Here is a 15,350-nt window from a genome sequence, read left to right on the forward strand (position 1 = left end):
GGGTACATTGGTCACCTTTAGTGATAGCTCTAGTTTTTGTAGCTCTTTGGTTCTAATTCTTCTACTATAGGAGAGTATCTGTCTAGCAGTTGTTGTACTTTGTACATGGACAACCATACTACCAGATTTGTTTTTATTTTGTCAGTTGTATATACAATTGTTAATTACCTTTTAGATGCCAACTTACAAGAGTATGAGAATATGGAAAACATGCCTCGGCCAGAGGAAGACAGAGAAATTGAAATTGAAAAGAATAAGAGGCTGCAGCAGCAACTTCTGGTAACATCTTCTGTTCTTTCTTTTAATAAAGCCACTGCTTTACCTGTGTATTTTATACACGTACGGAAAAATAGTCCAGCACTAAAGTAAAACTGCTGTACAAGACTTAGCAAGTTACAGTGTCATGTAGGGTAAATAATGTTTTTGTTGGCAACATTACTTGTACCTAAAGGGATTTTCAATTAACTTTGCAGAATCATTTACTATAACACAGGGATGTAAAATCTTTGTGTTGTTTATAAGGCTCCCATGTTGAATTTAGTAAAGAAAACCATACCTTGAACTATATTTTTAAGTAAAAAAAATATAACATATATTAAATAATAATCTATGTTTTGTAAAAACTATTTGACATGTGGCTTTGAAAGTTATATTAGTCTCTACATGTAGGCAAGAGTACATAACTCTGTCAAGTATTTTGGCTGAATTATGGCCCTTTGTACATGTTTTGCTTTTAAATCAGACACAACGAAAAAAGCAAAATTACTGTTGCATGAAATGTAGAAATCATTGAAAACCTGTGGCAGCTGATACTCCACCGAGTGAAACTTTTGTCAGTTGTTTGTTTTCCTCCGATTTTATGTTTTTCACGCAGCTTTAATATTGCATCGTGATTACAGCTACTAAAACATTCTAATTTCTTCTTATATCAAAAGGCTTTTGTAAGCTTATGGTGTATGTCATGATAAAGTGATCAAGCTTGTAGTATATAACTTCCCTTTTAATATGTACTCAATATATATGTATATGTTGGTAAGCGCAGTAGAAAGAGTGCAGATCTATGCATCAGGGCTGTGAGTTTGATTCCTGTGCAAGGTATTCATTCGCCTTGGCAATTTGGTAAGATTTTGTGTCTGAAATCTTTGTCTTCCACCTCTGATACATGTAGGAAGTTGGCAGTTAGTTGTGAAAACAAGAGAGTACTGGAACTGAATCCAAGAACAGTGGTTAGGTTAACTTGTAAGAAAGAAATGAGAGAATTACAAAGAAAGGAAGGCTTAAAAAAATTATGTTTTACGCTCCAGTCATATTTGCCTGGTTGTTAACCCTTTACCACACAGAACAGAAGCCAAAGTAACCTCTTTTACGTAACACTGATAAGTGATAATCAATAATCAATAATCGGTATATGGCTGATAAGCGTGACTGTCTTATCTGAACAGAGGTGTTGGCATTATTTTGTGATTACACACACTTAGTTAAAAATGTCATTATTTTAATATTTTCTGTAAGTTTGACATTATTTTTGTCAATATAAAGTTTATAGCAATTTAAATTCTCTTTCCAAATACAAAATTTATTGTAGTTTCTCTTTGAGTTTCGAAGATATAAAGTGTTAAAGTAAGGGAAATATATTTTTAGGCATAAAATTCTGTTTTGGATTACTTTCACATTGAAATTCATATACAATTTCGTTTTGATGTTTGAAAGTTTGATTTATAGTTAATAGACTCATCTTCCAAATCGGAATCGGTAAGTATTTATATATAAAAAAAAAAAACAACCATCAAACTGAATAACACTACAAAAACAACGGATCGTAAAATTTCTGAAAGTGCAAAAAGATCGCTGAGATCGAGACTCGTAACTGACTACAGTATTCTTGTGCTAAAAATAAAAATATTTTTAGATAATATTACGTAATATTTTGATGATCAAACGTCGGTACATCACGGGTGACTTCCACTGCAATTAACTCTTGGGGTGTCATAAAATATTTGGAAGCCGCGGTCCTTCTGTTTTGATTAACACTTCCTGTTATGTAAAGCCATAAATTCCAAGCCATCGTATACACAAATTGTTGTTTAGGGAAAATCTGCATGTATCACGCGTGACCTTCATGACCTAACACATTTAAAAATACTTAGATGTTAAATGGTTGTTATTTTTAGAACGAGGAAAGTCCCGCGAATCGGGCAGTTGCAAGCAGTTTTCTCAGTAATTTTCCATGACGTAGCGTCGTGCACATGTAGGAAAAAACCCCGGTGTCTTTCTTTGCAAAGTACTATAAACTTAAATAGTAACCACATGATCTTGTACGTAAATAATGATGACGAAATCCCATATTTTGAGTTAGTAAACATCCAGAATTTGCTTCTTTAGGAAAAGAACGAAAATAAAGCGATTGATTATGGGACACGGGATAATACGATTCTGTTCAAATGGCCGTTAATCGGTATTAAACGTTTCTATCGGGTAATCGATAGACACGGGTCAATACGTTCCTGTTTGGTAATCGATAGATACGGTGATAAACGTATCGATGTGGGAAAGTGTTAAATGTTACATTCATTCTGTTTCCTGAGGGTGATTAAACTGAAGGTGCAATTTACCTACTGTTAATTTGCAAAGTTTCTGATCGAAAGCCAAAAAAATCACCTTCAGTTCTCTTTTTCATTCAATCAAAATTATGGTTGGCCCAATTTAAACTACTTGAATGTTGTCACACTTACTCTGTGTATTGCTGAAATGACATGCGAGATAAACATGCTGGACCATACAATGTGTTCAGTAGTCGAAAGTTCTTGATAGCATAGTTATCACTAATTTATTAAAGACGATGTGATTAAAAGAAATCACTTCCCTGCGTGCTTGTTTTTGGATTGATAGACGCTGCCATGCTGCACTGCCTTTTGCACCTTGGAAAGTTCCTGGTATGTATTGTTAATAATCTTCTCATAATCTTCTAACTTACTGTGCAGTATCACCTGCTCTGCATTTAACAATAGTATAGAAAGTTGCACAGCTTTCAATGGTTCAGTCTCCTTTTTAATGCATATGACTTTTTAACATCTTATTTTTAGCTCGACTATTCGAAGAATAGTCTAGCTATTCTACTCACCCTGGCGTCGGCGTCGGCGTCACACCTAGGTTAAGTTTTTGCATGCAAGTACATACAGCCATCAATTAAAGGCATATAGCTTTGAAACTTATTTTATCTTTTTCTAGGTCAATTACCAACCTCTCTGGGTCAAGTCCCATAACTCTGACATGTATTTGAGCAAATTATGCCCCCTTTTGGACTTAGAAAATTTTGGTTAAAGTTTTACATGCAAGTTACTATCTCCAAAACTAAGCCTATTTATTTAAATTCACATGTTTCCTGGGGGTTAAATAATCTATTGATAGCAATCAAGTCCCCATAACTCTACCTTCATTTTTGCCAAATTATGCTCCCTTTTTAACTAGAAATTCTGGTCAAATGTTTTGCGTGCAAGTACATATACAGCTTAATTTCTAGAAGGCAAAGATTTTAAACTATTTTTTCTTTTTCTAGATCAATTACCAACCTCACTGGTCAAGTCCATAACTCTGCATGTATGTTGGAAAATCATGCCCCCTTTTAGACTTAGAAAATTTGGTTAAAGTTTTACATCAAGTTACTATCTCAAATACTAATGCAGATATTGATCTTGACTTCACATTTCTTTGTGTTATAAAACTAGTTGATAGCAGCAAGTGTCCCTATAACTGATATGCATTTTGGTCAAATTATGCCCCCTTTTGAACTTTAAACTCTTTTAATATTAACCTTTTGGGTAATATTTTCTAGCTTTGGGCAATATTTCGAATATCGACTTGGCTCTACGGACAGCTCTGTCTCTATAGCTGATAAGATTGCTGATTGCATGGTAATCTGTTCTAAAACTATTTATTAGCTAATTAGTGCCATATATAAATTTTTCTTTTACTCACTCATATGCCAATGAGTAAGATGTTGATTCCAGCATGTTAGATTCATACACTAGCTAGATTTCACAGAAATTCTCGTGTTCCCAATCAAAGTTCAAAAATTCTTCAGATATACATCATCAGTGGAAATTGTTTCCAATGCCAACCAAAATCAAAATCTTTTTAAACTTTTCAGGAAGTGCCGGTCTGATTCCGAAATATTTTCATAGAATTGAGTGACGCTTTATCAAATTCCTTTGAAATTTTTGAACAGCTGACCTGATTCAAATAATTGGACAGTACAGTTTCTTAGATGACCAGCTACTAATTTTTTTTTTAATCATTCTGTATCCTTAAAAAGCATGGCCTCAAGGGGACACTGCTTTTTCACCATTTATGAAAATTTCACAAATCGCTGGCCTTATTTTAAAATAATACCAGATGTGAAAAATGATATTATAACTTCCATGATTGACCCTCGGCATTTTAGGATCGTACTAGGACTGGTCAGCCAGGTTTCATTATAATGTGACTGGGTGGGGTATCATGTTTGTGTCCCCCAAAAACAATTTTGCAGATAATTTCCTTGCATGAACCTCTACCAAACTAGTCTGTCAAGCTCTGAAAGTCAGGTGAGCAATCGTCCAAGGCCTCTTTGTTGTGAAACTAGCATATTTTACTTGTAATTTTCTGAATTTATTTCCAGATATTCTTTTCAGGGGATACACATTTTAAGCTTATTAAAATGAAAAACCAAGTTCCCCCACCTGGGTACTCTCGAAACCATATGTGGGGGCCCCTTGCAAATTTTTACACAACACTGTCACTGCAACAGGGGACCTATCTCTTATATGAAGGTGGCTTTTTCCTGTATCAAAGTGGCATTTAAACAACAGTTAGGCACTTTTTAACATTTTAACACCTTCCTCTTTTAGACAGCTGATAAAGTTACATCATTTCTGTGTTTTGCAGGAGCTACAGGCTGAGCTTAAAAGTACCAAGGATGAAGCGGCACAGACTCGCAACGATGTTCTCCATGCTGAGAATGTGAAACAAGGACGTGATAAATATAAGACACTGAAGCAGATCCGTCAGGGAAATACTAAAAAACGAGTTGATGAGTTTGAGTCCATGTAATCTTTGTATCAATGTAGACTTTATATTATACCATATATCAAGGCTAACGTTTCACTAGAAGGAATGTAAGTAAAAACAGAATGGTCCTTAATGCACAGAATAAACAAATTGCAACAAGGAACTTGTTAAAACATCTATGACTGTCCTTTAAATGTAAAGTCACCAGCATGAATATTTCCACTAAAGACACACATGAGAAATTTGAACTTACTGGAACTTTTCAGCAGTTTTCAAATATTACTAGAGTCAGTACTTTTAAAAACATCCAAGAAAATTAAGCTTGTCATTGTTATAGATGTTCTGTATTTTTTGTTCATGAAAATGCTAGAAAAACGTTTGGGCTGTACAGTTGCATTTGTAGACAGAGTCAAGTTTGATCCCCTAAAATAACCACCAATATCTGTTTTGTTAGATCATGTAGTATGGTTTTTCTTTATAAAATGGCCTGAATGATAAAATTTTATTAAAAATGCTTGTTTTCATACATATATAGGCAAATGTAATATTTAGTGCTGTTGTTTTAAGTAAAGGATATCCATTTTTGAAAAGAAGCTAATACCAAACTCTTTGCAATTACCATAGATACTCGTGTATAATGCGCAGTTTTTTCATCCCCTGGACCACCCCCGAATTGTGGGTGCATTTTACATGTACAGACGATTTTTCAGCTTCCAAACAAGTTATGATTTTCGCCATTCTTGTAAAGGATAACTACTCGATGCGCTAATTGCCCAGGCTAAAAACTCCGATTGCCATTACGTTCCGTATTATCTGTATTTATATGACGCAGGACCACTTCTGGTATAAGGTCTTAGATAATAGTACTAGTTTATTTTTCCTTAAACAAAATTAAATTAAATAAAAGTCGCCATATGACCTAAAATTGTGTCGGTGCGACGTTAAACCCAACCAAAAAAAAAAAAAAAATTTATTTTATACAAATTAAATTTTATTTTCAAGAAAGAAATATCAAAAATCGAATATATCATAATACTAATAAAAGATTTATAGATTTATTACCGTTGTCGATTTGAATCCTACTTTTGTTTTCAATCTACCTCAAAACTGACCACAAATATTTTTATCCCAGGATTTTGGGTGAAAATCGGGGGTGCTTTTATACACAGGCGCGCATTATACACAGGTATCTACGGCAATTTTACAAAAAATTTGTTGAACTGTAAAGTTTATACACTGAAAAGTGCTATAATATACTGCCTGTTTAAAAGTGGGACCAAATTTTGAAAATCAGACCGTTAAAACTTTGAAAGGTTATAGCAGATTTTCCTCCTACTTTTATTATATTGTGAAATCTTTTAATATTTGTGGGGACTAGTTTTTGTGCTTATGTCAATCCTCAAATTCAATCCTAACATACTGACAAAATTTCCATTTAATGTATTTTTTATAAAGTCCACAAATTCATGTACACATGAAATAGCCATTTTTGACGAAAACACAGAATTTTGTGCCCATGATATGAATTGTTTTCAAAGTACACAGCATAACTATTTTGTGCTTTTATATATTGTTAAAATCTTATGTTAAGGTATCAGATACTAAATATGTGTTCTATATTCCTTCCTTTTATCCTCCTTGAGCGTTCGAAAAAAAGCTGTTGTGCTATTCTTGAAAGAAAAGTTAGTGATATTATAGCCATTTAATGGTCAGCATAGTATCCCTTTGTACAGTAAGCAATACACTGTTTGTTAGAAAGACAGTTAGAAATACACTTTATGCTAGAAAAAAATGGTTTACAGAACAGCAAGTCTTATCTAGTAGCTTTGTTAAACATGAACTATGCAATACCTTTTGTCAGTGTCTTCCTAGAACGTGGCACTAATAACTTGAAACAAACTGTTCATGCCTTTTGGTTAAAATTAAATGATTACAGATCCAGAGAAACAAGTGATTTCTTTATTTAAGCCTTGTTCAATTTCACTACAGTTGTAAATAGATATATAGCCCAGCTAATTTTCCCATTTACTTTTCTTGGTATTGATTGTGTTCAGTAATAATTATTTTATTATGAATTCTGCAGGAAAATTTGGTACTTCTGATCTAAATGAACATAAGTTTTGAGAGTATTTATTGAGGATAGTAAATTGAGCCTGATCAGGGCATCCTCTGGTAAATACAAGTTGAAATTGGCTCTGGCAATTGGAACTTGCTGTAGTATTCGCCCTGTCAGACAAAGATATGGTAAATTGGATGAAAACAGACTGGCACAGAAATCATAGTATCTCAACAATTTAAAATTGAAGTTGAGTACTTTAAAATCACATTAGCTAGGCACTTGATGATCCATCACAAGATTCCAGTTGGTACCATTTTTACCAGACTTTGAAATAGACACTGTTGATAGAAGTTGTTTTTCCTTAGTTAATTGCTGGACAAGAGAAAATTCTAAGCAGCTCGTCCTGCAGAACAACTTACTGTCATACAATACAGTGTGTTGATCCTGTGTACCAAGTGTTGAGTTTCCCCTTTAACTAATTTTATCACTGATAGCTAGATTTAATTATTTCCGGGGGGGGGGGGGGGATTTTTATTAACATTTGTAGTTTATTATATTGTAGATATATATTTTTGTGCTACATTACAAATGTTTGATAGCTAGGCTTTTTTTTTTTTTAGAATTTTCATGCATTGATAATTTCACATTGTTGTACAGTTTTTCACAGAAGAATGGCCACCTAATATGATACGAGAAATGTCATTTTTTATTTTTTTGCTGTAAGTGTGCTGAATAATGTTCTTAGTACTTTAGACAATATCAGCTTAGCTTGATGTATTAATGCCGAATATTATACCTGCTCAAATACAAGTTTTTCAAAACCTTGAATATCATAAATATTGCTACTATTTTAGGATTCACTTAACTCTTCAAAGGGTGTAAAAGTTAACTTTGCCTTTGGTTTTTGCCCTTTTTGATTTAACAAATCTCAAGTTGTCAGTTCCTGCCATATGATGGATTCCAGGTTGAAAATATTTGAATATGTTAAATTCAATTCTGATGTTACAGTACACAAAGTGTATCAAGATCTTGAGGTACAATGTAGTTATGGATAGGTAGCTGATGAAAGTATATGTATATGGTATTTTGATGTGTTTTATACTCTATTTTTTCAGTGATTTGTATTTTTATGCAGGAGATTTAGTGTCAGTTTCATTGACTTTGCTTTTGTATGAACATATTTTTTGTATTTACAGTGGAACAATTAAACAGAACTGTTAATGCAAGAACGTGTATTGTTTTTGTACATATTTAAAGTCCATTAGCCTTAAAACATATAGTAAGCATTATGTAAAAGTATGTAACGGCCTTCTAACATTCTGTATCTAACAAGATATTCAAACTGTCGGTTCTCATTTCTTTGCTAAACACAGGTATTGGCCAGTCTATTCACTCAGCCCTCATTAAGTCTGTTTAGACAGCTGTTTATTTTTTCTATATTCCTTAGAAATTATGAGGCTTTTATACTCTTGCAATAGAAGTATTAAAAGTAGTCAAAACTACAAAAACTTTATAAAACAAGTCACTTTATTTTTAACCAATGTTTTGGCTACATTAGCCTTCTTCAGAGTTCAAAATAAACATAACAAAGGAAGTCAGATATGTGAACCCTCTGATATTTAAATAAATTGAAATGGACTACGCAATTTCTTATTGATTTACTACAGTAGTAGTGTTTCTGCTTGTTCTACAGCATATATTTTTGTTTGCAGTCTGTCTCATTCACAACTTGTACCGATTTTGCAAACCATGTTATCTGATAAAAGAAAGACTTGTGTAACCTATCTCTTGAAAGCAAAACTAATAAATTTAAATCATTCCAAAATGTGTTTGTTTTGTCTTTTCACCAATTTACTGGTCAGTCATAGACAGAATTGTTCATATTACATGTTTATTGCCATATATTGCATAACATTGACAAAGATACTACAAAAAAACCCTGCATTTTTCAGACTTTCTTATCTTTAGATTTTTGCCTCGTAAGCTGACAACTGGAAAATATATGATAATAGAGGTAAAATGAGTTTCATTCATGTGATCTTGTAAACTCACCATCTATGAAATTGATGATTGTGTTCTGCGATTTTCGAGATAGAAACACATTTTAGAAGCAAACAGTTTGTTTACTGCAATGTATGCCCCACTTCAAAAAGGTACAAAAATTAAATATATATTGCATTAATTACTGGTATAGGTCATTGGTAAATAGATCCTTGTGGATTTCGGCCTGCCTCAGTAGGTAATGCACAAGACTTCCAGTTCGACAGTAAATGATTTAAAAGAATGATTACATTGCTCAACTGTTGACTATTTTAGAAGGACGTAAATTTCAGTTTCTAAGTATAAAATCAATAGGGATTTTAGATTTTATTTGTTTGCAGTGATTCACATTAAAAATTTTAACAGAAAGTAACACAAAAGGGACAGTTTCAGATAACATCTAGACACTGTCTTGATTCATATTTCTGATGTTCCATTTCATTTTTGGAGCTTGTATAATTGCTGATAGCAAACTAGTGTTGGCAGGAAATGCAGGAAAAAAATAATATACTATTTTTACATAAATACACAGTTTCTGCAAAGATTTAAAGCCTGTCCATTTAGCAGAAAGTCACAAGTTGGATGGGTGAGTGCAGGGTATTTTCTCTATGTTAGTTTGATTGACAGCAGTGGTATCAAGTTATTTGTCATGGACCTTGGAATCATGTTGTGAATTTTCAGTTACTTGTAGACAACAAGATGGTACTAGTGCATTATCCAGGAACATTAGTTATGTTGATTGACTGCCATACTGAAATACACAATAAAAAGGAAAAAGTGGTGTTAAACAACATCCAGCTAACATTGATAAAAAAAGTGAAATTTGAAGGTGGGTTCACTGGGTTGTAAACTTTATGCAAAAGTATGTTATTTTGTCATTTTCATCTGTTAGACAGCTAATTATATCCCATCATTTTCTGTGTTTTGCAGGAGCTGCAGGCTGAGCTTAAAAATACCAAGGATGAAGCTAAACAGACTCGCAACGATGTTCTCCATGCTGAAAATGTGAAGCAGGGACGTGATAAATATAAGACACTGAAGCAGATCCGTTCTGGAAATACAAAGAAACGGGTTGACGAGTTTGAGTCAATGTAATCTTCATATCATTTTAGATACTTTATATTATATTGTATAACAAGACTACTCATACACAATTCACGAAATGGAATGTAACTAGAACAGAATGGAACACACAAACCTTCAGTATACAACAAGGATCTTGTGCACAGAGCTATGCACTGTCATCGAGCTTAGGCAGCAGTTATCAGAATGCATTTGAAATGTCACTGTAAACACAGTATTTCTAGGAGTGCATCATTTGAGAAGCTTACTGAAACTTTAAATGAGAGTTGATACTTTGTTAAACATCCAGGAAGACAATAAGCCTGTCATTGTTATGGTTTATAGAGGTTCTGTATTTATGTATATGTATAGGTGATGTTAATGTAAATGCTAGAAAAAAGGATTGGGCTGTACAGTTGCATCTAGACATTCAAGTTTGATCCCCGGAAGTAACCACCAGTATATATTTTGTTATTGTTTTACTACATAAAAATGGCCTGAATGATCAAATTTGATTAAGAACGCTTGTTTTCATACATATATAGGCAAATGTAATCTTTAGTGGTATTAAGTAGATACAATGTATTTTTTTTTTTTTTTTTTTGAGAAGTTTAAGATTAAACTCTTGAAGAGCTTACAATCAATTCCACGAAATGTTTGTTGAAGTATTTTGTTAAAGGATAAAGTTTATACACTGAAAGTGCTATAGAAAACTGCCTGTTGAAGAATGGGACCAAAATTGCAAAGCAGACAGTAAAAATATTGAAAGGAAAAAGTAAATTTTCCTGCTATTTTTATCATATATACAACAAAATTATTGTGTGTTTAATATATTGTATAAAAGGTGTAGGTATCAGATACTAGATGTGTGTTCTATATTCTTTCATTTTATCCTGAAAGAAAGACTTAATTGGTATCATAGACATTTAGAGGACAGAATAATTCCATTTGCATTTTTAGTGTTGAAATTGTAGTAACAGTCACATGGAATTTAGGGACAATTTTTTTTTCTGAAGTAGGAATTAAGTAAAGGGCTAGAATAAACATTGGTTTAAATAGCAGGTCTTGTGTAATATCGTAAACTGTGCTATGCATTGCGATCATTGTCTTCCTAGGAAAATGAAGTTCATGAATATTAAAATTAAATTATAAATCATAATAATGCATGCCTTTTGATGAAATTTAATTGAATATGAGACCTGAGAAATCAATGGTTTAATTATTTCAGCCTTATTTGAATTCATTTCAATTGTAGATAGATATATAGCCAGGATCATGTCTTTTTAATGCACTCAGCTTTCCTATTTACCCTTCTTGCAGAGTGATTGTGTTCAGTCATAATTAATTTGAGCTGTTCTGCAGGAAAATTGGGCTTATTGATCTGAATGAACATTGTTTTGAGATTGGAACATGTACTGAAATGAGGCAAGTGATATAGCTGTTTGAATACAATGTAAAGTTTTGTTTTTTTTCCATCTTGAAATAGAATACAAACTATGGAAAGCCGACATGGTGAGTCCTGATTTTCCTGGAAAGCGGTTCATTTGTTTGTTATATATAGATTCATGATCAAATTTGATTGTTGTTCATGTAAAATATTGCCAGAGAAAATTATATATTTTTGTGCTATATTACACACGTTTGATAGCTAGGCTTTGTTCAAATTTTCATGCATTCATACCCCCATATTGTTGTACAGATTTTCTTAGACAATAAAAACTCATTTGATACAAGGAATGTAGTTTTTTGGCAGTAAGAATGTTAACGACTTAGTACTTAGATAAAGACAGCTTAGCCTGGTGTATTCAATGCTGAATGTATGCCTGCTCAAAAATAAGCTTTCCAAACCCTTATGATACGGTAGAAATTTCAGCTTTAATGTATATTGTTCAGTACTTGAAGGGTGCAAAACGAAGATGCCCCTTATTTTTCACTTGCCAAATTAATGCTATAGAATATTGATTAAATTGTGAAATTTTAACAACTGCTCACACTATAAGTTGATATATTTGAACATGTTAAAGTCAATTCAAATGTTATGATACACAACACGTTTTTGAGATCTAGAGTTAGTTATGAGTAGCTATTGAAATTATAGTGTATATGGAATTGTGATGTGATTTATATTCTTTATCATTAAGTGATTTATATATTTTGTTGCTATGGCAATAGGTTTCATTTCATTGACTCTTGTTTCTATAGCAACAAAATGTTTGTATTCACAATGCAACATTTAAACAGAATTGTTAGTATGATTACATGTATTATTTTTGTACGTAAAATTCCACTAGCCTTAAACCATATAAGCAGTAAGTAACAACCTTTTAATATTTTGTATGTAACAAGATATTCTTGTTGTCCGTTTTCTTTCCTGTGAAATCACAAGTAATGGCCAGTGCTTCTCTTTCCCTCCCTCTCTCTCTTCAGCCTTGGTTAAATCTGTGTAGACCGGCATTCATTTTGTCTATATGTGAAGCTTCTATACTTTCTGCAAGTCAGATATGTGAACCCTATGATATTTAAATAAATTGAAACGGACTACGGCAATTTCTTACTGATTTTCTACAGTAATAGTCAGTGTTTCTGCTTGTTCTACAGCATATATTTGTGTTTGTAGTCTGTCTCATTCATATTGGTGATAACTTGTACAGATTTCACAAACCATGTTATTTGATAAAAAAAAGACTTGTATAATCTATCTCTTGAAAGCAAAACTAATAAATTTAAATCATTCCAAAATGTGTTTGTTTTTATACAAAATTAAATGTCAGCTACGGATACCTGCAGATGTGCTCATATTTCCTCTTCTTGTACTACCTATGCCCGCCCGCTTAGCTCAGTAGGTAAGAACGTTGGTCTACGGATCTCGGGGTCGCGAGTTCGATCCTCGGGCGGGGCGTATGCTCTCCGTGACTATTTGATAAACGACATTGTGTCTGAAATCATTAGTTCTCCACCTCTGATTAATCATTTGGGGAGTTGGCAGTTACTTGCGGAGAACAAGTTTGTACTGGTTCAGAATCCAGGAATACTGGTTAGGTTAACTGCCCGCCGTTACATGACTGAAATACTGTTGAAAAATGGCGTTAAACCCAAAACAAACAAATGTACTACCTATATCTTCGACAGAAATTAACAGAAAATAAATATTGTTTTGACACCTGCTTTAAATACAGCTCATCCGGAGGTGTCATCAGAGCTACTGCAATAGCGATATGCCAGGGACTCGTGGCATGTAAGGCCACTTTAAGTGAACTTAATTAAAACAGGCAGGCCAGAGCTTATTGGCATGAAACAAAATGATTGTTACGCATTAAGTGAACATATTAATGTTTTATTCTAATGGACTTTTGGCATACAAATTGATAGTTGGTATGTATATAAATGTCTTGAGTGGAATTGACGAACACTGAACAAAAACGAAAACGCAATGTCCTCTGGCATGAAACTAGGTTGGTGGGTATGTCAAAGTCACAGGAATGGATGTTCTGGAGACTTCTTAAAAGTTGATATCACAACAACTTCCACCACCAGTACATACATGACAATGCTTTGGCCATAGACCTGAAACTAGGGTGATTGGCGACAGTAAATGAATTACTGGTTAATTTTTATACGCCCGTCTCTGAAAGAGCGGGGCAAATTGTGTGAACACCTGTGGCGGCGGTCGGCGTCCAAAAGCATGTCCGCTCTCTAAGTCAACAGTTTTCATCCGATCTTCACCAAACTTGCTGACAATGTTTGTGGGCATAATATCTCGGCCAAGTTCGATATCCAGCCAACTCGCCTCAGGCACTCTTGGATTATGGCCCTTGAATTACTCGAAATCTGCGAATTTATCCTTGTCCGCCCTCTAGTCGAATAGTTTTCATCCGATCTTCATCAGACTTGGTGACAATGTTTGTGGGCATAATATCTCAGCCAAGTTCGATAACCACCCATATCGCCCCAGGCACTCTTGGAATATGGCCCGTGAATTACTCGAAAAAAATTTATGATACGTAACTGAATAATATTATTTAGACAGGCGTATTTTGTGACAGTCTGGCACTCTTGTTCATTCTTGGGGAAAGGTGACTCGGCTTTAGGACTTGAAAAGATTTATGGACACTAACGAGAAGGCGTGTCCCAACTGGCTTGAAACTATAGGCAGGACAACACTGAATTGGATTTTTGCTAAAAACTACTAGAACGTCAGGGTCTGCAGCAGTCAAATACAGGGTTGGTCAAAAGGACTTGGTCAAGAAAAGTACATAATGTTTTTTTTCCCACTATTTAAACGAGAATGCCAAGAATTACACTGATCAAGGTCACGAGTGAAGGTTTTAGACAGTAATTAAATATTTGTCCAGTAGGTCAAGGGCACTGTGCAAGTGGGTGAACTGGATAGAGGTATTACTAAGTATGAGAATACCATTGTCTATTGGCAGAAAACTGAATGACTGACCAGAAGGTCCAGGTACCAGTGAACGAAATGAATAACGGTTGTATTTTCTACAAAACCAAGGGTTACTGACCCGAAAATAAATGGTTTGTCAGTAAATCAAGGTCACAGCGAGTGAACTATTATGCCAATAACGAGAATGTGTTAAAGGATGTTCAGTAGGTCAAAATCACATCTACTGAATTGGGTAACAGTTTTGGCTAACAACTGGAATGTCGGCACTTACTTGCATGAAACTGAAGGGTTGGTCTGTACACCTGATAAAAGATTTTTGCTGATAACAAGAATGCCAGAGATTAGTGATATGAAATAGAGATAGGCCCTAAAATTTTCAGTGATAGAATTACATTAAATAAAGTCTAGAAATTAATTTCCAAGTCCTTGAAATAACCAAAAATGATTTCACAAATGTGAAGTTTATGATAGTTTTGTTAATATCAATAACAAAAGTTTTAATTTTTAATTTAAAGTTGTGATCCACAAAGAATGACAACTCTTGCCTTGGGCTAGTACTTATAAGTAGAGATCTATTAGTTTACTTCCCTTGCAATTACACAATTGAGTGGAAAATGAAAACTGTTTAAGACACAATATCATACTTTTTGCACAACAAAATCATTAAGGATTTATTCATTTGTGTTTGATTTACCCCTCAAGACATGGTTCCTATGATTCTGTCAACTTACATATGGTAAAAAA

General features: G+C 33.7%; 1 protein-coding gene across 4 annotated transcripts in view; it reads left to right on the top strand.

Annotated features, from left to right (window-relative positions):
• The window catches only part of LOC123551918 (radixin-like), a 55,703-nt gene extending 42,757 nt beyond the window's left edge, over positions 1–12,946 (top strand). For 2 of the 4 annotated variants that reach the window (XM_045341214.2, XM_053541477.1), the window contains exons 13-14: positions 176–279; positions 4,924–6,941. In XM_045341214.2, the coding sequence (XP_045197149.1) occupies positions 176–279; positions 4,924–5,088 (269 nt within the window). In that variant the 3' untranslated portion in view covers positions 5,089–6,941. Of the gene's footprint in view, positions 1–175; positions 280–4,923; positions 6,942–10,075 lie in introns of those variants that run through there. The other 2 variants (XR_006686501.2, XM_045341215.2) reach the window with 2 other exon arrangements.
• The last annotated feature ends 2,404 nt before the right edge of the window (positions 12,947–15,350 follow it).

This window comes from Mercenaria mercenaria, chromosome 4 (assembly GCF_021730395.1).
Source record: "Mercenaria mercenaria strain notata chromosome 4, MADL_Memer_1, whole genome shotgun sequence".
Classification (NCBI taxonomy): domain Eukaryota; kingdom Metazoa; phylum Mollusca; class Bivalvia; order Venerida; family Veneridae; genus Mercenaria; species Mercenaria mercenaria.